The sequence below is a fragment of the Rhinatrema bivittatum genome, chromosome 2 (assembly GCF_901001135.1).
Source record: "Rhinatrema bivittatum chromosome 2, aRhiBiv1.1, whole genome shotgun sequence".
NCBI lineage: Eukaryota > Metazoa > Chordata > Amphibia > Gymnophiona > Rhinatrematidae > Rhinatrema > Rhinatrema bivittatum.
Window position 1 is genome coordinate 383,178,118 of NC_042616.1, and position 23,422 is coordinate 383,201,539.

At 44.9% G+C, this 23,422-nt stretch overlaps 1 protein-coding gene across 2 annotated transcripts in view; it reads left to right on the forward strand.

Annotated features, from left to right (window-relative positions):
* Positions 1-23,422, forward strand: part of ICE1 (interactor of little elongation complex ELL subunit 1) — a 205,402-nt gene that overhangs the window by 160,026 nt on the left and 21,954 nt on the right. For both annotated transcript variants that reach the window (XM_029589995.1, XM_029589996.1), the window contains one exon: positions 11,953-12,113. In XM_029589995.1, the coding sequence (XP_029445855.1) occupies positions 11,953-12,113 (161 nt within the window). The remainder of the gene's footprint in view (positions 1-11,952; positions 12,114-23,422) is intronic.

The following is a 23,422-nucleotide window of genomic DNA, read 5'->3' on the forward strand; positions in this document are numbered from 1 at the left end:
CCATAGGGAGCATAAGCCAGGTGCCTGTACCTGGGAAGATGGACCCACCGGTCGGGGGCAGGCTGCGGTTCCTTGTGAACCGGTTGCCCAGTGTAACCTCATACCAGTGGGTTCTATCCATCATTCATCAGGTGTACCGTTTGAACATTTTAGGTGTCCCGCCAAATTGCCCTCCATGCCCGCAGTGGAGGCCAGTAGTGCATCAGGAGATGGTACAAGTGGAGCTCTCTTCCCTCTTAATGGTCAGAGGGGTCGAGTTCGTACCAACAGTGCAAAGAGGGCAGGGATTCTATTCCAGGTATTTCCTAATTCCAAAGAGAACAGGAGGACACTCCATCCCATCCTAGACGTAAGGGCTTTGACCAAGTTTAAAAAAAAAAAAAAAAAAGAACAGTTCAAGATGGTTTTCCTGGGCACCTTGATACCCCTTTTGCAAAAAGGAGACTGGCTATGCTCCCTCAACCTAAAGGATGCATACGCTCACGTCAAGATCTTCCCCAGTCTCAAGAAGTATCTCGATTTTTCGGTGGAAGACAACACTTCCAGTACCAGGTGTTGCCATTTAGGCTCGCGTCCGCCCCAGAGGTCTTCACAAAATGCCTGCCATGGTGGCGGTGTACTTCCGCAGACTGGGAGTGCTTGTCTACCTGTATCTATAGAAACATATAGAAACATAGAAATGACGGCAGAAGAAGACCAAATGGCCCATCCAGTCTGCCCAGCAAGCTTCCCTCATTTCTTCTCTCATACTTATCTGTTTCTCTTAGCTCTTGGTTCTAATTCCCTTCCACCCCCGCCATTAATGTAGAGAGCGGTGATGGAGCTGCATCCAAGTGAAATATCTAGCTTGATTAGTTAGAGGTAGTAGGGGTAGTAACCACCGCAATAAGCAAGCTACACCCATGCTTATTTGTTTTTACCCAGATTATGTTATACAGCCCTTATTGGTTGTTTATCTTCTCCCCTGCCGTTGAAGCAGGGAGCTATGCTGGATATGCGTGAGGTATCAGTTTTTTTCTTCTCCCCTGCCGTTGAAGCAGAGAGCTATGCTGGATATGCATCGAAAGTGAAGTATCAGGCACATTTGGTTGGGGTAGTAACCGCCGTAACAAGCCAGCTACTCCCCGCTTTGTGAGTGTGAATCCTTTTTCTTCTCCCCTGCCGTTGAAGTTATGCTGGATATGCGTGAAGTATCAGTTTTTCTTTTCCCCTGCCGTTGAAGCAGAGAGCTATGCTGGAAATTCGTGATGTATCAGTCTTTCTCCCATGCCGTTGAAGCAGAGAGCCATGCTGGATATGCGTCGAGAGTGAAGTATCAGGTACATTTGGTTTTGGGGTAGTAACCGCCGTAACAAGCCAGCTACTCCCCGCTTTGTGAGTGCGAACCCTTTTTTCTTCTCCCCTGCCGTTTAAGCAGAGAGCTCTTCTGGATGTGTGAAGTAACAGTTTTTCTTTTCCCCTGCTTTGAAGCAGAGAACTATGCTGGATATGCATTGAAAGTGAAGTATAAGAATGGAGTGATCAAGCTAGTTGAAAGGCACCAGGAATAGAGGAAGGTGGAGGTAGTAATTTGGATATTTGGTTTGGGGTAGTAACCGCCGTAACAAGCCAGCTACTCCCGTCTTTGTGAGTGCAAATCCTTTTTTCCACATTTCCTCTTGCTGTTGAAGCTTAGAGTGATGTTGGAGTCACAGTAACCATGTGTATGTTTATTGAATAAGGGTATTGTCTCCAGGCAGTAGCCATCATTCTGGCGAGTCACCCACTCTTCATTGGCGGCCTCTTGACTTTATGGATCCACAGTGTTTATCCCACGCCCCTTTGAAGTCCTTCACAGTTCTGGTCTTCACCACTTCCTCCGGAAGGGCATTCCAGGCATCCACCACCCTCTCTGTGAAGAAATACTTCCTGACATTGGTTCTGAATCTTCCTCCCTGGAGCTTCAAATCGTGACCCCTGGTTCTGCTGATTTTTTTCTTATGGTAAAGGTTTGTTGTTGCCTTTGGATCATTAAAACCTTTCAAATATCTGAAAGTCTGTATCATATCACCTCTGCTCCTCCTTTCCTCCAGGGTGTACATATTTAGATTCTTCAATCTCTCCTCGTACGTCATGCGATGAAGATCCTCCACCTTCCTGGTCGCCCTTCTCTGTACCGCTTCCATCTTGTCTTGTCTTTTTTGTAGATACGGTCTCCAGAACTGAACACAGTACTCCAGGTGAGGCCTCACCAAGGACCTGTACAAGGGAATAATCACTTCCCTTTTCTTACTCGATATTCCTCTCTCTATGCAGCCCAGCATTCTTCTGGCTTTTGCTATCGCCTTGTCGCATTGTTTCGCAGACTTCATATCATTAGACACTATCACCCCAAGGTCCCTCTCCTGCTCCGTGCACGTCAGCCTTTCCCCCCCCATCGAATACAGTTCATTCGGATTTCCGCTCCCCATATGCATGACTTTGCACTTCTTGGCATTGAATCTCAGCTGCCATATCTTCGACCCACTCTTCAGTTTCTTAGATCCCGTCTCATTCTCTCCACTCCTTCCGGCGTGTCCACTCTGTTGCAGATCTTAGTGTCATCCGCAAAAAGACAAACCTTACCTTCTATCCCGTCCGCAATGTCGCTCACAAAGATATTGAACAGGACCGGTCCCAACACCGATCCTTGCGGTACACCACTTAAAACCGCTCTCTCTTCAGAGAAGGTTCCGTTTACCATCACACATTGTCTTCTGTCCGTTCAACCAATTTGCAATCCAGGTCACCACCTTGTCACTCACTCCCAAGCTTCTCGTTTTATTCACCAGTCTTCCTGTGCGGAACCATATCAAAGCTTTGCTGAAATCCAAGTATATGACATCGAGCGCTCTTCCTTGGTCCAATTCCTTGGTTACCCAGTCAAAAAAGTCAATCAGATTTGTCTGACAGGATCTTCCCCTGGTGAATCCATGTTGCCTCTGGTCCATCAATTCTCCGGACTGTAGATAGTTCACTATTCTCTCTTTCAGCAGAGACTCCATTACTTTTCCCACCACCGAAGTGAGGCTAACCGGCCTGTAGTTGCCAGCCTCCTCCCTGTTCCCACTCTTGTGAAGCGGGGACCACCACCGCTCTTCTCCAGTCTCTCGGCACCACTCCCGTTTCTAGGGATCTATTGAACAGGTCACACAGCGGACCCGCCAGAACATCTCTGAGCTCCCTCAATATCCTTGGATGAATCCCATCAGGCCCCATGGCTTTGTCCACTTTCAGGTTCTTTAGCTCTTCCCACACATTTTCTACTGTAAAAGGATTTTCATCTATTCCACTTCATCCAGTTTCTTGTTGTGTAGAGATGGTCCTTCTCCAGGGTCTTCTTTAGTGAACACAGAGCTGAAGTATTCGTTTAATATTTCTGCCATTTCTTCGGTCTGTCTCCACACATTGATCATTACCACCTTTCAATTTCACTATACCACTTTGGACCTTTCTCTTTTCGCTGATGTATCTGAAAAATGTTTTGTCACCATTTTTTATCTCCTTGGCAATCCTCTCTTCTGCTTGATTTTTTGCCAACTTGATTGTTTTCTTCGTCTCCCTCAGTTGATACAAATATTCTTCTTTTTGCTCCTCCCTTTGGGATCCTTTATATTTCTTGAATGCTGTTCTTTTAGCTTTAATTTTGTCAGCCACCTCCTTTGAGAACCAGATAGGTTTCAATTTTCTTTTGCTTTTCTTTATGTTTCTAACATATAGAGCAGTTGCCTTGGTGATTGCTCCTTTTAGATTGGTCCACTGCTGATCCACATCTCTCTCGTTCTCCCATCCTTTAAGTTCTTCCTCCAGGTACTTTCCCATTTCCTCAAAGTCTGTGTTTTTGAACTGTAAAACTCGGGTCTTTGTGGTTCTTTTCCCTATTCTATTAGTGATATTAAACCATAAATTGACTGGTCAAGAGCACCTCTGACAGGGGCTATCATGTCCATGTGCTGTACCATTAGGATGCTGTATTCACTAGGGTTCGTTACCCAAAATCCCATCTCAGCCCATCATCTCAATTGGACTTCATAGGGGCCCTGCTAGACACAGCTCAGGCCAAGGCCTTTCTGCCCACCAGAAGGCCATTTTCATGGCGATCATTGTGGCAGAGATTCAACAGAGCAAGTGTGTATCAGCCTGGCACATGTTCAGATTGTTGAGCCACATGATTGCAACCGTGACTTGCTTGCCACGTTTGGACCCTGAGGTCACAGTGGCGCCAGGCTACTCAGAACCTCCAGGATTACATCCGAGGTCACCCGTCTCTCCGGACTCATTGACCTGGTGGCGGTACTTCTAATCTGGAACAAGGGATCTCATTCGGAGTCTCCCCATTCAAATTTTTCTAACCACGGGTGCTTCTACCGTGGGGTGGGGAACTTATGTACATAGGCTTGGTATCCAAGGTCTTGGTCCGATGAGGAACATTTTTGTCAAATCAACTTCCTGGAGCTTCGGGCATCAGGTATGTGATATAGGCTTTCAGAGATTGGCTGTCCAACCAAGTTGTCCTGATCCAGACTGACAAACAGATAGCCATGTGGTATGTAAACAAGCAGGGGGAGGCACAGGATTGTACCTCGTGTGTCAGGAAGTGGTCCAGATCTGGTCATAGGATGGTGCCTCAAGGCTATGTACCTGGCCGGCACGGAGAACGTGGAAGTGGACAGGCCTTCAGACTCTACGCGTGGTCCCTGGACTGGGGGAGGGAGGGTAGTGAGTTGGTATATTCCACCTCTGGGGATGCCCAGACGAAGATTTGTTTGTGTCCTCTTGCAACAGGAAGTTACCTTGGTATTGCTTCCTATACAGGTCAGACAGCAAACCAGCCTTGGAATCCCTTGCCTGTCATTGGGGCAAAGGTCTCTTCTATATGTGTATCCTCCAATTCGCTTAGTGGCGAAGACTCTCTTGAAGCTTAATGAGGACAGGGGGATTATGATCCTCATAGCCCCTCATTGGCCAAGATACGTCTGGTTTCCACTTCTGCGGGAGTTGTCCATCCGGAAACTGATCAGTCTGGGGACTTCCCCAGTTCTCATTACACATGATCGGAGCAGGCTGCGACATCCCAACCTCCAGGCCCTGTTGCTCTCAGCCTATATGTTGAGAGGTTGATTCTGCAGCTGCTCTCGAATCCTGGTGGCTTGTAGAAAGCTTTCCACTAATAGGTCCTATGGACTGAAGGGAAGGACGTTTTTCATGCGATGTGAGCAGAAGGCCCTAGATCCATTCTCCTGCCCCACACAAAAATGGCTTGATTACCTTCTACACCTGTTGAAGGCTGGCTTGAAAACAAGCTCAGTTAAATTTCATCTAAGTGTGGTTGGCGCATACCACCATGATATAGATGATATGCCAATCTCTGTACATCCTATAGTTGTATGTTTCATGCGGGGCCTGCTTCAATTGAAGCCTTTCCTAAGGCCTCCTGCTGTGTCTTGGGACTTGAACGTGGTGTTAGCTCAGCTGATGAAAGCTCCTTATGATTCGCTGTGCACTTATGACCTGACGTACCTGACCTGGAAGGTCATATTTTTGGTGGTGATCACTTCAGCATGCAGGGTCAGCGAGCTCCAGGCCTTAGTGACTTAGCCACTGTATACTAAATTTTATTATGATAGGATGGTCTTGTGTATGCATCCTAAGTTCCTGCCTAAGGTGGTGACAGATTTCCATCTTAACCAGTCAATCATCCTGACAATATTCTTTCCCAGGCCCCATTCGCACCAAAGCGAACGAGCACCACACAGTTTGGACTGCAAGCGAGCCTTAGCCTTCTTTCTGGAACAGAGAGTCTGCCCAACTTTTTGTTTCTTTTAAGAACATAAGAACATGCCATACTGGGTCAGACCAAGGGTCCATTAAGCCCAGCATCCTGTTTCCAACAGTGGCCAATCCAGGCTACTCCTGGCAAGTACCCAAAAACTAAGTCTATCCCATGCTACTGATGCTAGTAATAGCATTGGCTATTTTCAAAGTCAACTTGATTAATAGCAGGTAATGAACTTCTCCTCCAAGAACTTATCCAAACCTTTTTTAACCAGCTACACTAACTGCACTAACCGCATTTCCCTGGCAAACAAATTCAGAGCTTAATTGTGCACTGAGTGAAAAGAACTTTCTCTGATTAGTTCTAAATGTGCTTCATGCTAAATTCATGGCGTGCTCCCTAGTCCTATTATTCAAAAGAGTAAATAACAGATTCACATTTACCCGTTCTTAAACCTCTCATGACTTTAAAGACCTCTATCATTATCCCCCTCTCAGCCGTCACTTCTCCAAGCTGAACAGTCCTAACCCTCTTAGTCTTTCCTCATAGGGGAGATATTCTATCCCCTTTATCATTTTGGTTGCCCTTCTCTATACCTTCTCCATTGCAATTATATCTTTTTGAAATGTGACGACCAGATTGTACACAGTATTCAAGGAGCAGTCTCACCATGGAGCGATACAGAGGTATTATGACATTTTCTGTTTTATTCACCATTCCCTTCCTAATAATTCCTAACATTGTTTGCTTTTTTGACTGCCGTAGCACACTGAACCAAACGATTTCAATGTATTATTCACAATGACTGCCTAGATCTCTTTCCTGGGTGGTAGCTCCTAATAAGGAATCTAACATCGTGTAACCTATAATATGGGTTATTTTTCCCTATATGCATCACATTGCATTTATCCACATTAAATTTCATTCTGCCATTTGGATGCCCAATTTTCCAGTCTCACAAGGTCTTCCTGCAATTTTAACATAATCCACTTGTGATTTAACTACTCTGAATAATTTTGTATCATCTGCAAATTTGATTACCTCAGTTGTTGTTTGCCTTTCCAGATCATTTATAATATATTGAAAAGCACAGGTCCCGGTACAGATCCCTGAGGCACTCCACTGCCCACCCCATCTACTGAGAAAATTGTCCATTTAATTCTACTTTGTTTCCTGTCTTTTCACTAGTTTCTAATCCACGAAAGGACATCACCACCTATCCCTTGACTTTTTACTTTTCCTAGGAACCACTCATAAGGAACTTTGTCAAATGCCTTCTGAAAATCCAAATACACTACATCTACTGGTTCACCTTTATCTTCATGTTTATTAACCTCTTCAAAAAAGTGAAGCAGATTTGTGAGGTAAGACTTGCCTTTGGTAAAGCCAAGCTGACTTTGTTCCATTAAACCATGCCTTTCTATATGTTCTGTGATTTTGATCCTTAGAACACTTTCCACTATTTTTCCTGGCACTGAAGTCAGGCTAACTGGTCTGTAGTTTCCCAGATCGCCCCTGAAGCCCTTTTAAAATATTGGTTACATTAGGCACCTTCCAGTCTTCAGGTACAATGGATGATTTTAATGATAGCTTACAAAATTTTCATTTTTGAGTTCCTTCAGAACCCTGGTGTGTATACCATCCGGTCCAGGTGATTACTACTCTTCAGTTTGTCAGTCAGGCCTATGACATCTTCTAGGTTTACCGTGATTTGGGTCAGTCCATCTGAATCATTACCCATGAAACCTTCTCCGGAACGGTATCTCCCCAACATCCTGTTCAGTAAACACTGAAGCAAAGACATTTTTATCTTTCCACAATGGCCTTATCTTCTCTAAGTGCCCCTTTAACCCCTTGATCATCTAAAGGTCCAACTGACTCCCTCGCAGGCTTTCTGCTTCGGATATATTTTTAAAAGTTTTTACTGTGAGTTTTTGCCTCTACGGCCAACTTCTTTTCAAATTCTCTCTAAGCCTGTCTTACCAATGTCTTACATTTAATTTGCCAACACTTATGCTTTATCCTATTTTCTTCTGTTGGATCCTTCTTCCAATATTTGAATAAAGATCTTTAGGCTAAAATAGCCTCTTTCACCTCACCTTTTATCCATGCTGGTAATCGTTTTACCTTCCTTCCACCTTAAGGTGTGGAATACATCTGGACTGTGCTTCTAGGATGGTTTTTTGTTTTTTGGTTTTTGTTTTTAAATGTCCATGCCTCTTGCACACTTTTTACCTTTGTGCTGCTCCTTTCAGTTTTTTTCTAACTATTTTTCTCATTTTATCAAAATTTCCCTTTTGAAAGTTTAGCACTAGAGCCATGGATTTTCTTACTGTCCCTTTCCAGTCATTAATTCAAATTTGATTATATTATGATCACTGTTGCCAAGTGGCCCCACCACAGTTACCTCTCATCTCACCAAATCCTGTGCTCCACGTAGAATTAGATCTAAAATTGCTCCCTCTCTCATAGATTCCTGAACCAGTTGCTCCATAAAACTGTCATTTATTTATTTATTTATTTCAGATTTTTATATACCGGCATTCGAGACGGCAATCACATCATGCTGGTTCACATAGAACAGGGGTGCACAGTAAACATAACTATAACAATGGTGCTGAAAAGGCAGTTACATATAACAGGGTGATAAGAACTTGGCTGAGAAGGAAGAGAAAGGACAGGTTATTAATTCACACAGGTAAACGATAGAAGATATGGTTAAACAAGGTGTAGTTGGAGATTAGTTGACCATGTTGGCGTCCGGGAAAGCTTGTATGAATATCCAGGTCTTTAGTCTTTTTTTGAAGGTTGAGATGCATGCATTTATTCCATCCATGAACTTTATCTCTCTACCATGTCCTGATGTTACATTTACCCAGACAATATTGGGGTAATTGAAATCTCTCATTATTTCTGCACTACTAATTTGGTTAGCTTCCCTATTTTATTTTAGCATTTCACTGTACGTCTTGGCCAAGTGGACGGTAGCATATTATTATCACTATATTATTCTCCAACACACAAGGGATTTCTACTCATAAATATTCATGAGACTAAAATATTTAGTCTCATGCAGGATCTTTATCTTGTTGGACTCTATGCCATCCTGGACATAAAGCGCCACCCCGCCTTCCAGATGCTCCTCTCTGTCATTGCAATATAATTTGTACCCCGGTTATAGCACTGTCTTATTGCTTATCCTCCTTCCACCATGTCTCCGGGATGCCAGTTCAGTTTGTCATCATTTACTGCTATACATTATAATTCTCCCATCTTATTTCTTAGACTTCTGGCATTAGCATACCAACATTTCAAAGTGTGTTTTTTGTTTGTATTTTCATTCTGCTTTTTAATTGACTGTGATGAATTGGAATTTTTTTAGCTCAGGTGAGTGTTTAATTACAGGAACTTGGACTACTTTTCTTATTATGAAACCTCACTGTTGGGATGCGCTAATTCTAATGGATCATTAGTAACTTTTTAAGATACCTCTCTCCAAACCATGCGCTGCTGAGTGACTTTCGGCTTTCCCCTTTGTTCTAGTTTAAAAGCTGCTCTATCTCCTTTTTAAAGGTTAGCGCCAGCAGTCTGGTTCCACCCTGGTTAAGGTGGAGCCCATCCCTTGGGAAAAGACTCCCTCTTCCCCAAATGGTTTCCCAATTCCTTACATAACTGAATCCCTCTTCCTTGCACCATCGTCTCATCCACGCATTGAGACTCCAGAGCTCTGCCTGCCTCTGGGGACCTGCGTGTAGAACAGGGAGCATTTTAGAGAATGCTACCCTGGAGGTTCTGGATTTCAGCTTTCTACCTAAGAGCCTAAATTTGGCTTCCAGAATCTCCTTCCCACATTTTCCTATGTCATTGATGCCCACATGTACCACAACAGCCGGCTCCTCCCTAGCACTGTCTAAAATCCTATCTAGGTGACGCGTGAGATCCGCCACCTTCGCACCAGATAGGCATGTTACCAGGCGATCCTCACCCCACCAGCCACCCGGCTTTCTACATGCCTAATAATCAAATCACCAAGTAAAAGCTTGACTAGTACCAGATCTACCACTCCCTTCACCCAGTGGAGATTTGAGGCATTACCACAGAGGCTGCACCTGTGTAAGGTGAAGAGCTCATCTGAGATTTGAACCCATGATCTCTCGCACCCAAAGCGAGAATCATACCCCTAGACCATTAACTCTGCCAAACAGAAAATATCTAGTTGGCTAGCAGAATGCATCTCCTTCTGTTATGCCCAGGTGGCACTGCATCTTGGGGGGTCATGTCAAGGCTCTCACTATGAGATCCATGGCAGTATCAGTGGCTCACTTATGAGTAATTTCCATGGAGGAGATCTGCAATGTAGAGTTCTCTCCACACATTCACATCATATTACTGCCTGGATAGGGAAGGCAAATACAACAGTAGGTTCATCCAATCCTTTGAGGTGTAGATCACAACTCTTCCAACCTAGGACCCATTGTTTGGGTTCAGGTTGTCTCCCCCTCTGTTACCAACAGCACTGGTGTTGTGCCTATAGGCACCTTTTTAGGTGTCGGTTGGTCCCCTTTTGTGTTGGGGAGCAGCTTATAACTAGGTATTCACCCATGTGTGAGGACTACCATCCTGCTTGCCCTCTGAGAAGGGAGCAGGTGTTCTCAGAGGACAGCAGGATGTTAGCCATCACAAAACCCGCCGGTCACCCTGCGGAGTTGGGTTTCTCCTATTTGTTATTTTAATCTTTATTCTATGTTACAAGACTGAAGCGGGACCTGGCATGGATGAGAGGTATAGGGCATGATGGGCATGCTCAGTGTGCCTAGTCAAAATTCTAGAAACTTTGACATAAGTTTTCTGCATCGGGCTCCATCTGATGATGTCATCTGTGTGTGAGGACTAACAATCCTGCTGTCCTTGGAGAATACCTGTTACAGCTAAGCAACTCCTGCTTTGCCCAGCAGAGTATGTAGGGTTGTAGACTGGATGGACCTTTTTGTTCTTTGTCTGCTATATTTACTATGTTACTTAACACCTGAAATAAAACACTCTGGCGCTGTTGGTGCTCACAATTTTGCTCTAATTTCTCTTTATATTGTGCCGTTATCGCCATTTCCTTGGGAATACAGCCTTCTAGAAAAACAAAATAATTTTTTTAATGTGCATAGATGAACTGGCTTCCATTATGAAAGCATTTGATTTAGATATTCAAGCACGACAAGTTTAAAATAACATAGAAAAGAAATACCATATTTTTCGCTTCATAAGACGCACTTTTTTTCCCCCCAAAAGTGGGGGGAAAATATCTGTGCGTCTTATGGAGCGAATATTAAAAAAAAACTAAAAAGCTAACAAACCCCCCCCCCCCCCCCCGCCCAAGACCTGCCAAAAGTCCCTGGTGGTCCAGCAGGGGTCCAGGAGCAGTCCGGGAGCGATCTCCTGGGCTTGGGCCGTCGGTGCCATTTTGATCACTGGCGCCAACGGCCCTTTGCCCTTACTATGTCACTGGGGCCGACCAATGGCAGCGGTAGCCCTTGTGACATGGTAAGGGCAAAGGGCCGTCGGCTGCCAGTGATCAAAATGGCACCGACGGCCCTTTGCCCTTACTATGTCACAGGGGTTACCGCTGCAGTTGGTCGGCCTCAGTGACATAGTAAGGGCAAAGGGCCGTTGGCGCCATTTTGTTTACTGGCAGCAGACGGCCCAAGTCCAGGAGATCGCTCCTGGACCCCCGCTGGACCACCAGGGACTTTTAGCAGGTCTTGGGGGGGGTCAGGAGGGTGGGGGGTTGTTAATTTAAAGGGTTGGAATGGGGTGTTGTTTTTTTTTTTGGGGGGAGTTCCCACAGAAAGAGAAAGAGAAAAGTTTTCTGATCTGGGGAGTGGACCGAAATGGCCCTCCCCAGACCCAAAAACAAAATGGGGAGAAAAAAAAATGTTATGCACTCCCCTAATTTGCTCCATAAGACGCACAGACGCCCGGGGACAGAGCCAGTTTAGCACAACATTTTTTTTTTAAATTTTCCCCCTCTGAATCCTAAGTGCGTCTTATAGAGTGAAAAATACGATATGTGTGCTTCACCTTGGACATTTTAATTATACAGTTGATTGATTAACAAGTAAATCAGAATCAGTATTTTTTCTTTTATTTTTTTCCTTCATCCTTAGGTTTTCCAGAATCTGAGAAATTAACTCTCTTCATCGTAAGCGTATGGCATGATATATTCTCTCTTCAGGGAGTGATTAATAAAGCTATGCAAGCACTAATCAGGCAACGTGCAAAAGGAGAAGTTTTAAATTGTTTAAGTTCCTACCTTAACTGGGAAAAGGTAACTTGTGCTTTTCTTTTCTGAAATATTCTCATTACTTTATAACTTGTATACGGAGTTAATATTTTTAGTTAAGGCATCAGAATAATAATGAACAGTGCTATTATGGGGGATCCCTGTGGAATCTTGCAGTCTTGGAATTATAGCACATATGTATACACATAGCTATTCCCTAATTGACTCCCCACTGTCCATTACTAGGTAAAGGAAAACCCATCTTTGCAATTTTTTTTAAGCTTTCCTTGGGTGCTTCTTTCACTAGTCAGTCAGTTTATTATTAACAAACATGAATTCCTACAAAAAAGTGCCGATAATATAATGTTCATAATAGTGGGAAGAATTTGAAAAACTGTTTGAAACAATTTTTTTTTTTATATAATGGTAATGTAATTGGAAATTTATCAAATAGTCAACCATAAAATACTACTACTACAAAAAGTCAACCACCACCGTTTTTCATGAAAGTTTTTTAAAATAATCATAAGCCCCAAAATATTAAATGCTTGAGTGATGCAAAAAATTTCTAATAGTCCTTAAAATCTCAAAAACAAATAAAAATCTTGGCTACAGCCATGACAAGCGTTCATATTATACTACAGTAGCTTAAACCTGTCAAAATTCACCAGAGATCCCGATTTGTCTTTAACAGTCCAAACCTAGCACTCCCACCTTCTTTAGCCCTACTCCAGTACTTCTTTTCCATCTCTTCAGCCTATACCCAGTACACTATGATCCCCAGCCCCACCTCAGCACTACCTTCCCCATTGTCTCCTTAGTGAGCTGGTCCCATTACACTCTGAACTCTCCTCCTCCCCAGGCCAACTCCAGTCACTCTGGCTCCCTCTCACTGGCATGGCCCTAACACTCCCTCCAGTACTGGCCTTGCCCAAGCACATTCTGACCCCCTCCCCTAACTCGACTCCAGCATACACTGTTTCTCCCTTCCCCACCAGCTCAATTACAGCGCACGCATCCCTGAAGTGTAGATGCAGCACAGTGTTCCCTTTTCCCCAGTCTAACCCAAGCACACACTATCTGCCTAGCCTGATCCTAGCATATTCTAGCTCCAAATCCCAGCACACTTTGCCCCCCCCCCCCCCCCGAAACCTTCATCCCTTCTGATCCCAGCACATAGACCTGACCTCCCCAGGGTGATCCCAGCATACTGATCCATCCTCCTGAGCTCAGTCCTACTACATTGTGAACCTTCTCAACAGCCCAACCCTAAAGTTCCCTTCACTCCTAACCAGCGTGACCCTAGCACACTCTGATGTCCTTCTGTAACCTCACCCCATCACACTTTGAGCCCCCCAGCACACTCTGCCCCAATCTCCCCAACTGAAACCCACCATACTGTAACCCTCAGTCTCTTGACCCTAGCACTCCCTTGCTCCTTTATTGACACATGCCCAAAATTCTCTACCCCCCCCCAGCCTTCTCTTGTTCCTTCTCCTTGAAATTCCTACATTCCTTGCTGTCGCCAAGCATCAGAGAAGGAGGAGTGTGCATGGGAGTTAGCTGCAGTAAAGGAAAGCAGCCAATAAAGATGGCATCCTCCCTGAATTTCTGCTATGAATTAGGATCCAAGGACTGTACTAGTTGACAAAACTGTACACTATGAAATCTGGATGCTATGACCAGCATGCTGGGAGATGGTTGTAGTTGCAATACTCAAACCAGGCAATCTGATCAATTACCTGGGAAGCTGTAGACCTTTGTATAATCTTTAAATTCCTGGAACATGTTATCTTTAGAATGTTGAGTCAGTGAACCATGATGAAAAAATAAGATTCTTACCTAAGCAAAGCTACAGTGACCAAATTCAGGCCCTTACAATGCAAATCAAGACCAGTTTCTAGGAAACAAAAACTCAAGGCTCTTAAGTTTTTGTAGACCTGTCAGCTTAGGATGTAGTCTGGATTATTGGTCTAATGCTGAAACTTGTAAAAACCATCCTCTGCACAATCATGCCTATTTCCTAGCGTGTAGCAGATGGACTCAGGACCAGTGGGTATAGTGTATTCTTGATAGCAGTTGGGAGACGGAGTCAGATTTCAAACTGACGTCAGCCTACATATACCCGTGCAGGAAGCTTAGCTCTTCAGTATTTCTCTGTCTCCTAAGCAGTTAGGGACAGTACATACACTTGCACAGTGTTAGAAAATTCAAACCAAAGAAGAAAAAAATCTTACTTCTACAAGACGAGTCCCGCTCTCCTGCGGTGATTCCCATGGGTCCCTCCCCCAGTCGAGAATTCCTGAGGTGATTTCCGAGATCCCTCAGAGGCAAGCCTCGGTCCGGTAGCCAATTCCTGGCATGGACTTCACCCCCAGAGTGGCTGAGAGGCAGCGGGTGCAATACTGAGCACGGCGGTGAAGGTATTTTCCCTCTCCCTCCGCAGCCGGAGACCACCCGGCATGAGACAGGGAATTGCCGAGACAAGGTAAGGTAGAAAACTTTCTTAAAGTCTCCGGTCTCCGAGGCTCGGTTAGTCGCACAGATCGTCCTTCCGGTGTCTGTTAAATCGGGTTGATCAGCCCCGTCTGGGCTAGACCCCGATCCGGTGTGAGGGTCCTCACACGTGGAGACCCTCCGGGGGGGTCGCCATCTTGCCCGCGTTGTCGGCGCCATTTCCTCCTCTTGATCGCTGTATTGTCCACGCATCTATGCCAGGCGCACTGCAGCGCGCGCACATCTGTGCTGGGCACACAGATAGGGATGTGCGCGCCGCTGTGCGCACAGGCCTGCTAAGCGCACAAATAGCGGCCTGCACGCACATCATCGGCGCACCCAGAGCGCACAACTAAGGCTCCCGGCGCGCGCACCTACGCACACAGACGAGTTTTGAGCCACTCCACGCGCACAAATCATGGCACTGCCGGCCAAGAAAGCCAAGGGACAAGCCCTCTGCCCAGCCTGCCACCTGAGAGCTGCGCAACCTGAAGTGACCTCTGCCCTATGCCTGCAGTGCGAAGAGTCTCAGGGGTAACCGAAGCAGGGCCCCCTCAGCCAGTAGAGGAATCCAGATCCAACAATGATAGTACCCCGGACCTTTGTATCTCGGACTTGGCCCCTCCTCAGATGGGCACCTCGAGGAACTCCACTGGATTCAATATAGATCCAGGGACCTTTTCCTGGGTGGAATTATTTAAAGGGCTGCAAACCTTTGTCCAGGCGCAATCTGTACCGCCTGCGACACAACCACAGTCTCCACCAGAAGCGCAAGACCTTCCAAGCCCCTCTCGGACCCCCCAAGTGTGCCCCATCCAGGCAAAAGGCTCCCCTTAGGTGACACAGACACCTCGGGGAAAGAAACTGACTCCCTGGAGAAAGGGGAAATCCCTCCAGTGATGGAACCATACCAAACCGTGATTCGATTCTTCTCCGAAGATGAGTTACCAGATCTCGTGTCTCTGAGCCTGAAGATGCTGGCCATTCCTGGTGCAAGTACCACAGTGGAGCCAAAGACGAACCCAGTTTTGGTCGGTCTCTGTCAGGCCTCATGCTATTTCCCAATGCTGCAGGCCGTACAACAACTGATTGACCTGGAATGGAATGCCCCAGAGGACAGGCCCTAGAAGCCCTATACCCCCTGGAACCCATGGCCAAAGAACTCCTAGGGTTCCCAAAAGTGGATGACATGGTCTGTGCTATCTCAAAGCTCACTACCAGCCCAGTCAAAGGAGGAGCTGCACTCAAGAATGCCCAGGATAGACGTTAGGAATCCATCCTTAAAAAGTCATTTGATGTCGCAGCAATGACCTTGCAGATCGCTTCCTGCTGTGCCATTGTGACACGTGCCTGCTTGCTTCTCTCCAGGTTCGCAACCACTTCCGCCGAAACCTTAGAACCGGCGATATCTTTCCTCATGGATGTGACCTCAGACCTGGTGCGCACCTCAGCCAGGGGCATCTGATCCATAGTGGCAGCCAGAAGGCAACTATGGCTTCTATGGCAACTATGGTCAGCCAACGTGACCTCCAAGATGAAACTAACAAGAATGCCTTTTAAAGGCATTGTTACAAAACATGTGGCAGCATGGACTATGAGGAGGAATAAGATGCCAAAATGTCTAATTTAATTGCTGACTTCAGGGAATGGGAAGGGAAACATTTACCCCCCATCTTCTCCACAGCCAGCCATAGAACTCTGACTGCTGTGCTGTGTCAGCTTCCAGGAGCCCTACAGCCTTGTCTGGCTTCACTTAAGCAGGCTGGCAATTTTTCTCAGTTCACTCTCTATCACTGGAATCTCTCTGGTGACTCACCTTAGGTCTGCCTCCAACTGAATCATTTCTGTTGCAGTCTCTTGTAGTTCTACGACCAGCTGCTGCCCTTTAATTCTGTCTTCCTCTCTTTGGGCATCTATAGCAAGTCTGAGTGTCTTCGCTAGCCCCATTGGTCTTTCTGCTCCCTTCTCAGCTGTTTCCCTCTCTAGGGTAGGGCAGTCACTGACTTGGATAGCTGAGGTGCACTTTCTGCTTCCAGCTTTCCCCAGGGATTTTTCCAGAGACTGGGACATCATTTCACATGCTTGCAGCTGCTTCTGGTCTTCTAAGAGGCTTTGAGTCATCACTTGCCAATTAACTCCCAGCATGCATCCACTCTGTTGCACCGGCACTGCAGTACACCTACTGAATCCAGTCCAGGTTTTTGGTATTACTGCCCAGGGCTTTAAGCTTTCTGTCTTCTGCACTTGCTAGCAGTTTAACTTTCACTCTGGGCCATGCAGTGCTCTAGCCACAGTGCCCAATTGCTCTTCTGTTTTGTATATTTTTCTTTTTAAAAGGAAAAAAAAGGTAAAAAAAATCCTGCCTCAACCGGTGCTAACTTAGGACAGAACTTGCCTCTTTAATCCGCAGAACAACCCTAATCCTGACTATCTTCCAGGCCCCACAGACCATTCACTAATTAAAAGCAGTTTTGGTTGTTTTTTTCTCTTTACTTGTATGATCCTGTATGAGACAACAAGCCTCTATCAGTGCTCTATTATTAAAGAGCCCTGCTCTGCTTTGGTGTGCTCTGAGAGCCTTTGTGCACAATTTAAGAAGAGCAGCTTCACCTTTCCTCTGAAGGCTTGTTTTCTCTGTGTGAGGCCTAGAGAAAAAAAATCCCTGACCTGACACCATATGTCAGAGACCAAGCAGTGTTTCCCTGGCTGGAGAGACAAAGCCATACTGACTCCAGCTTTTCTGGTGCAGGAAAAACTTTATTAAACAAACACAATATTTCACAATGGACTTCCTACCTTTGCAATAGGCATTTACACACACAGGAGCTGTAGACTGCCTTGCTTTTGCTCGGTGTACCTTCAGTCCCTTCTGGTATGGACAGAGTACTTTACATGAGCTGCCTTCCTCCTGGAGGCATAGAGGCATTCTGAACACAACTGAGCTTGTACTCTTATCCCAGCCCCAGCCTGGTTCTGTCCACAGAGCTCTCTCGCTCTGTGAGGTTAAGGTGGACCAGACATCTAGCCTAGTCCAGTACACACAAAAAGGGGGAAAACAGGGTCACTCTGTTACATACCCCAGTATTGACTGGGTAAATGTAACATCAGGACATGTTAGAGAGGTAAAGTTCCTGATGGAATAAATGATTGCATCATGGAGCAATTGGTTCAGGAACCAATGAGAGAGGGAGCTATTTTTGATCTAATTCTTAGTGGAATGCAGGATTTGGTGATAGAGGTAATGGTGGAAGGGCAATAATTATCATAACATGATAATGTTTGAACTAATGACTGGAAGAGGGACAATATGTAAATCTACAACTCTAACACTAAACTTTCAAAAGGGAAACTTTGGCAAAATGAGAAAAATAGGAAAAAACTGAAAGGTGCATCTGCAGAGGTTATGAGTATACAACAGGCGTGGAAATTGTTTAAAAATACAAACTTAGATGCACAGTCCAGATGTATTCCACTCATTAAGAAAGGTAGGCAGAAGGCCAAATGATTTCTAGTATGGTTAAAAAGTGTGATGAAAGAGGATATTTTAGCCAAACTTCCTTAAAAAATTGGAAGAAGGTTCTATCAGAAGAAAATAGGAAAAGGCATATAAGCATTGTCAAGTTAAATGTAAAACATCGATAAGACAGGCTGAGAGAGAATTTGAAATGAAGTTGGCCGTAGATGCAAAAACTCGTAATAAAAAAGTTTTTTAAAATGTATCCAAAGCAGGAAACCTGAAAGGGAATAGGTTGGACCATTAGATGATTGAGGAGTTAGAGTGGGAGCAGAGAGGAGGCTGGAAACTACAGGCCGGTTAGCCTCACCTCAGTGGTGGGAAAAGTATTGGAGTCGCTGCTGAAAGAAAGAATAGTGAACTATCTACAAGCAGCAGAATTGATGAACCAGCAACAGCAGCATGGTGTCACCAAGGGAAGATCCTGTCAGACAAATCTGAATGACTTTTTTGATTGGGTAACTAAGGAATTGGATCGTGGAAGAGCGCTCGATGTCATCTACTTGGATTTTAGCAAAGCTTTTGATACGGTCCCGCACAGGAGGCTTGTGAATAAAATGAGAAGCTTGGGTGTGAGTGCCAAGGTGGTAGCCTGGATAGCAAACTGGTTGAAGGACAGAAGACAATGTATGATGGTAAATGGAACTTACTCTAAAGAGAGAGAGCAGTGATGAGCGGAGTGCCGCAAGGGTCGGTGTTGGGACCGGTCCTGTTCAATATCTTTGTGAGTGACATCACGGACGGGATAGAAGGTAAGGTTTGTCTATCTGCGGATGATACTAAGATCTGCAACAGAGTGGACACGCCGGAAGGAGTGTGGAGAGAATGAGATGGGATTTAAGGAAGCTAGAAGACTGGTCAAAGTTATGGCAGCTGAGATTCAATGCCAAGAAGTGCAGAGTCATGCATATGGGGTAGGGAAATCTGAAAGAAAAGTATTTGATGGGGGGTGAAGGGCTGATGTGCATGGAGCAAGAGAGAGACCTTGGGGTGATAGTGTCTAACGATCTGAAGTCTGTGAAACAATGTGACAAGGCAATAGCTAATGCCAGAAGAATGTTGGGCTGCATAAGAGAGAGGAATATCGAGTGAGAAAAGGGAAGTAATTATCCCCTTGTACAGGTTCTTGGTGAAGCCTCACCTGGGGTACTATGCTCAATTCTGGAGACCCTATCTCCAAAGGGATAGAGACAGGATGGAGGCGGTCCAAAGAAGGGTGACCAAAAACATGGATGGTCTTCATTGAATGACTTATGAGGAGAGATTGAAGAATCTAAATATGTATACCCTGGAGGAAAGGAGGGGCTGGGGTTATATGCTACAAACGTTCAGATACTTGAAAGGTTTTAATGATCCAAAGTCAATGACAAACCTTTTCCGTTGAAAAAAAATCAGCAGAACCAGGGGTCACGATTTAAAACTCCAGGGAGGAAGACTCAGAACCAATGTCAGCAAGTATTTCTTCACGGAGAGGGTGGTGGATGCCTGGAACGCCCTCCCAGAAGAAGTGGTGAAGACCAAAACTGTGAAGGATTTCAAAGGAGCGTGGGATAAACACTGTGGATCCATAAAGCCTGGAGGATGGGAATGAAGAGAAGAGGTATGGGGGTAGCTTGCGGGAATGATGGCAACTACCTGGTGATTAATACCTTTATTCAATAAACGTTCACACGATTAATGTGACTCCAACATTGCTCTAGCTTCAACGGCAAGAGGAAATGTGGAAAAGAAGATTGGCATTCAGGCAACAACCAACAAGGTAGCACAGTCTGGGTAAACAAATAAGCGTGGGAGTAGCTTGCTTGTTGAGGCGGTTACTACCCCGAACCAATTAAGTCTGTTACTTCACTTGGAAAGCATATCCAGCGCAGCTCACTGCTTCAGCGGCAGGGAGAATGAAGAAAAGAGGATTTATATTTAGACAACAACCAACAAGGATTAAATTGCACAGTCTAGGTAAATAAATAAGCGTGGGAGTAGCTTGCTTATTGCGGCGGTTACTACCCCTAACAAATTAAGGCTGATACTTCACTTTGAATGCATATCCTGCGCAGCCCACTGCTTCAGCGTGGGGGGGGGGAATGAAGAAATAGGATTTACATCCAGACAATGTCTAACAAGGCATTGATCTGAGCAGTATGAGTATACATCAGGGTAACTTGCTCGATACAACGGTTACTACCCTCAAACGTTAAGCCTTATGATGCAACTCCAACATTTCTCTCTGCATCAATAGCAGGGGGTGGAAGGAAATTAGAATCAAAAAGTTACCAATAAGGGCCCTGAACTCAGTGGTCGGAGTAACAGATAAGTATGAGAAAATAAGTGTGAAAGCTTGCTGGCAGACTGGATGGGCCTATTGGTCTTCTTCTGCCGTCATTTCTATATTTCTATTTAGGGAAGATAAGGCCATCACGGAAAGTCTAAATGAATTCTTTGCTTTCATGTTTACTAATGAGGATGTTGGGGAGATACGGGTTTTGGAGACTGTTTTCAAGGGTGATGATTCAGAGTAAAATTACATGCTGATTTTGATAAATTGCAGAAGGACCTTGTGAGACTGGAAAATAGTGTCCAAATGGTACATGAAATTTAATGTGGACAAGTGCAAGGTGATGCTATAGTTACACTGTTAGGTTCCATATTAAGAGTTACCACCCAGGAAACAGATCTAGGCATCATAGTGTATAATACATTGAAATCGGCTCAGTATGTTGGGATGATCAAAAAAGCGAAGAATGTTAGGAATTATTAGCTCGGGAATAGTGAATAAAATGGAGAATTTCATAATGCCTCTTTATTGCTCTATGGTAAGACCGCATCTTGATTATGGTGTGCAAATCTGTTGCCACATCTAAAAATATATATAGTTGCACTGGAGAAGGTTGCACTGGAGAGGCCGTCAATAAAGAGTGGGTGGCTCGCCAGAATGACGGCTACTGCCTGGAGATAATACCCTTATTCAATAAACATACACATGGTTACTGTGACTCCAACATCACTCTAAGCTACAACAGCAAGAGGAAATGTGGAAAAAAGGATTCGCACTCACAAAGTGGGGAGTAGCTGGCTTGTTACGGCGGTTACTACCCCAAACCAAATAAGCCTGATACTTCACTTTCAATGCATATCCAGCATAGCTCTCTGCTTCAACGGTAGGGGAGAAGAAAAACTGATACTTCACGCATAGCTCTCTGCTTCAACGGCAGGGGAGAAGAAAAACTGATACTTCACGCATATCCAGCATAGCTCTCTGCTTCAACGGCAGGGGAGAAGAAAAACTGATACTTCACGCATATCCAGCATAGCTCTCTGCTTCAACGGCAGGGGAGAAGAAAAAAGGATTCGCACTCACAAAGCGGGGAGTAGCTGGCTTGTTACGGCGGTTACTACCCCAAACCAAATAAGCCTGATACTTCACTTTCAATGCATATCCTGCTTCAACCGCAGGGGAGAAGAAAAACTGATACTTCACGCATATCCAGCATAGCTCTCTGCTTCAACGGCAGGGGAGAAGAAAAACTGATACTACACGCATATCCAGCATAGCTCCCTGCTTCAACGGCAGGGGAGAAGAAAAACAACCAATAAGGGCTGAATAACACAGTCTGGGTAAAACAAATAACATGGGTGTAGCTTGCTTATTGCGGCGGTTACTACCCCTACTACCCCTAACTAATCAAGCTTGATATTTCACTTGGTTGCAGCTCCATCACTGCTCTCTACATTAATGGTGGGGGTGGAAGAGAAATAGAACCAAAGAGCTAAGAGAAACAGATAAGTATGAGAAAAAAATGTGAAGCTTGCTGGGCAGACTGGATGGGCCGTTTGGTCTTCTTCTGCCGTCATTTCTATGTTTCTATGTTTCTATATGTTTCATAGAAGGGACTAAAATGATAGAGGTGGAACCCCGCTACCAGAGGATGTCACCTATTCTAAATTTGTGGAAAAGATGGGTACAGTGCTGGGTATCCATGTCCACCAAGACAAAGAACACTGCTTTGAGCTTCTTGGAAACCTTCAAATACTGAGCACTCCAGCCAAACCAGCAGCCCTTCCAGTTCATAACATCCTCAATGTTTTACAGATGAGAATGTGGTAAACCCCATTTTAGTCACTCTCACAGCTAGAAAATTGAACCTCAAATCCAGATTACGCTCCCCAGGCTTTGGTGTCATCCAGCTGCATCACTAGTATGTAGTGGTTGAATATGCTATGAAGAAAGCAAAGAAGACATATTTATTCAAATTTTCCTCCAGGAAAAGATCACAATAACTTGACAAGAAGACTTTCAAAGTGCAATGCTATCTGCATGTATTACCATCCACTAATTCTGCATGGTACAATATATTCATGACTGTATTCAAAAGTTTAAGCCTTTCTTATCTGCCATGAAGCAAGGCAATTACTATCCACAATGACTCCTGGATGAATAAGAGGGCATCCACCATCTACTCCAATCAGTATACGAATCCTTTAATTCCTTTTCACATACCTTCTCTTCCTCTATCGGGGCTAGACATGCGGCATAGCTTTGAGCAAATAGCATCTGAGAAAACATCCTTGAAAAATTGGCAGACCTCCCCTGCTTAGGGGACAGACTTTTTGGCAAAATGCTCCAGGAGATGGTCACTCAAATAAACAACCAGATTGTAGCCGTGCAGTCACTCTCAGGGATTCCTGGTGCAATGTCACTTCTACCCATACAAACAACCATGTTCCACAAGAGGCCTTACCGGTCTTTTTAACAGCACAGTCTGCCACCCCTTCCAGCCCAGCATCAATGGTCACTGCCAGCCAGGCCTTGGCAAAGAGAACGCTGTCAGCAGAAAGCTAAGCAGTCCTAGCCCAAACTGGGGCCTAGTTTTTGATCCATTTCCAACTTTTCCAGTAGGGGAAGAATCCATTTTGTAGAGGATCACCAAGCTCCCCTGTATCTTCCAAACTGTGCAGTCTGGATTCCAGTTATATTTCTCCCAGCCTCCATCCCTCCCACATTCAGTGCTCCATCTGGATCTCTCTCACTGCAGCTTCAACCAGAAGTCCAACTGCTTTTCTAACAGTAGAACCAATCCTAGCGTCTAAATATGCTCTTTGTTTCTATTCCTAATGTTTCATTACCCAAAGGAAACTGGTGGACTCTAGCCCATTTTCGACTTGAGACACCTGAACAAATGTATAATCCAAGAGAAATTCAAAATTAACTCCTTCAGCTTGAACTTGCCTTGTATACAAATGAACAAATGGATGTGTGCCTTGGATCTAAAGGATGCATATGCTGATATACCAATCCACCCTTTGCACTGGCACTACCTCTGCTTCCAGGTGAATACTTCCCATTACC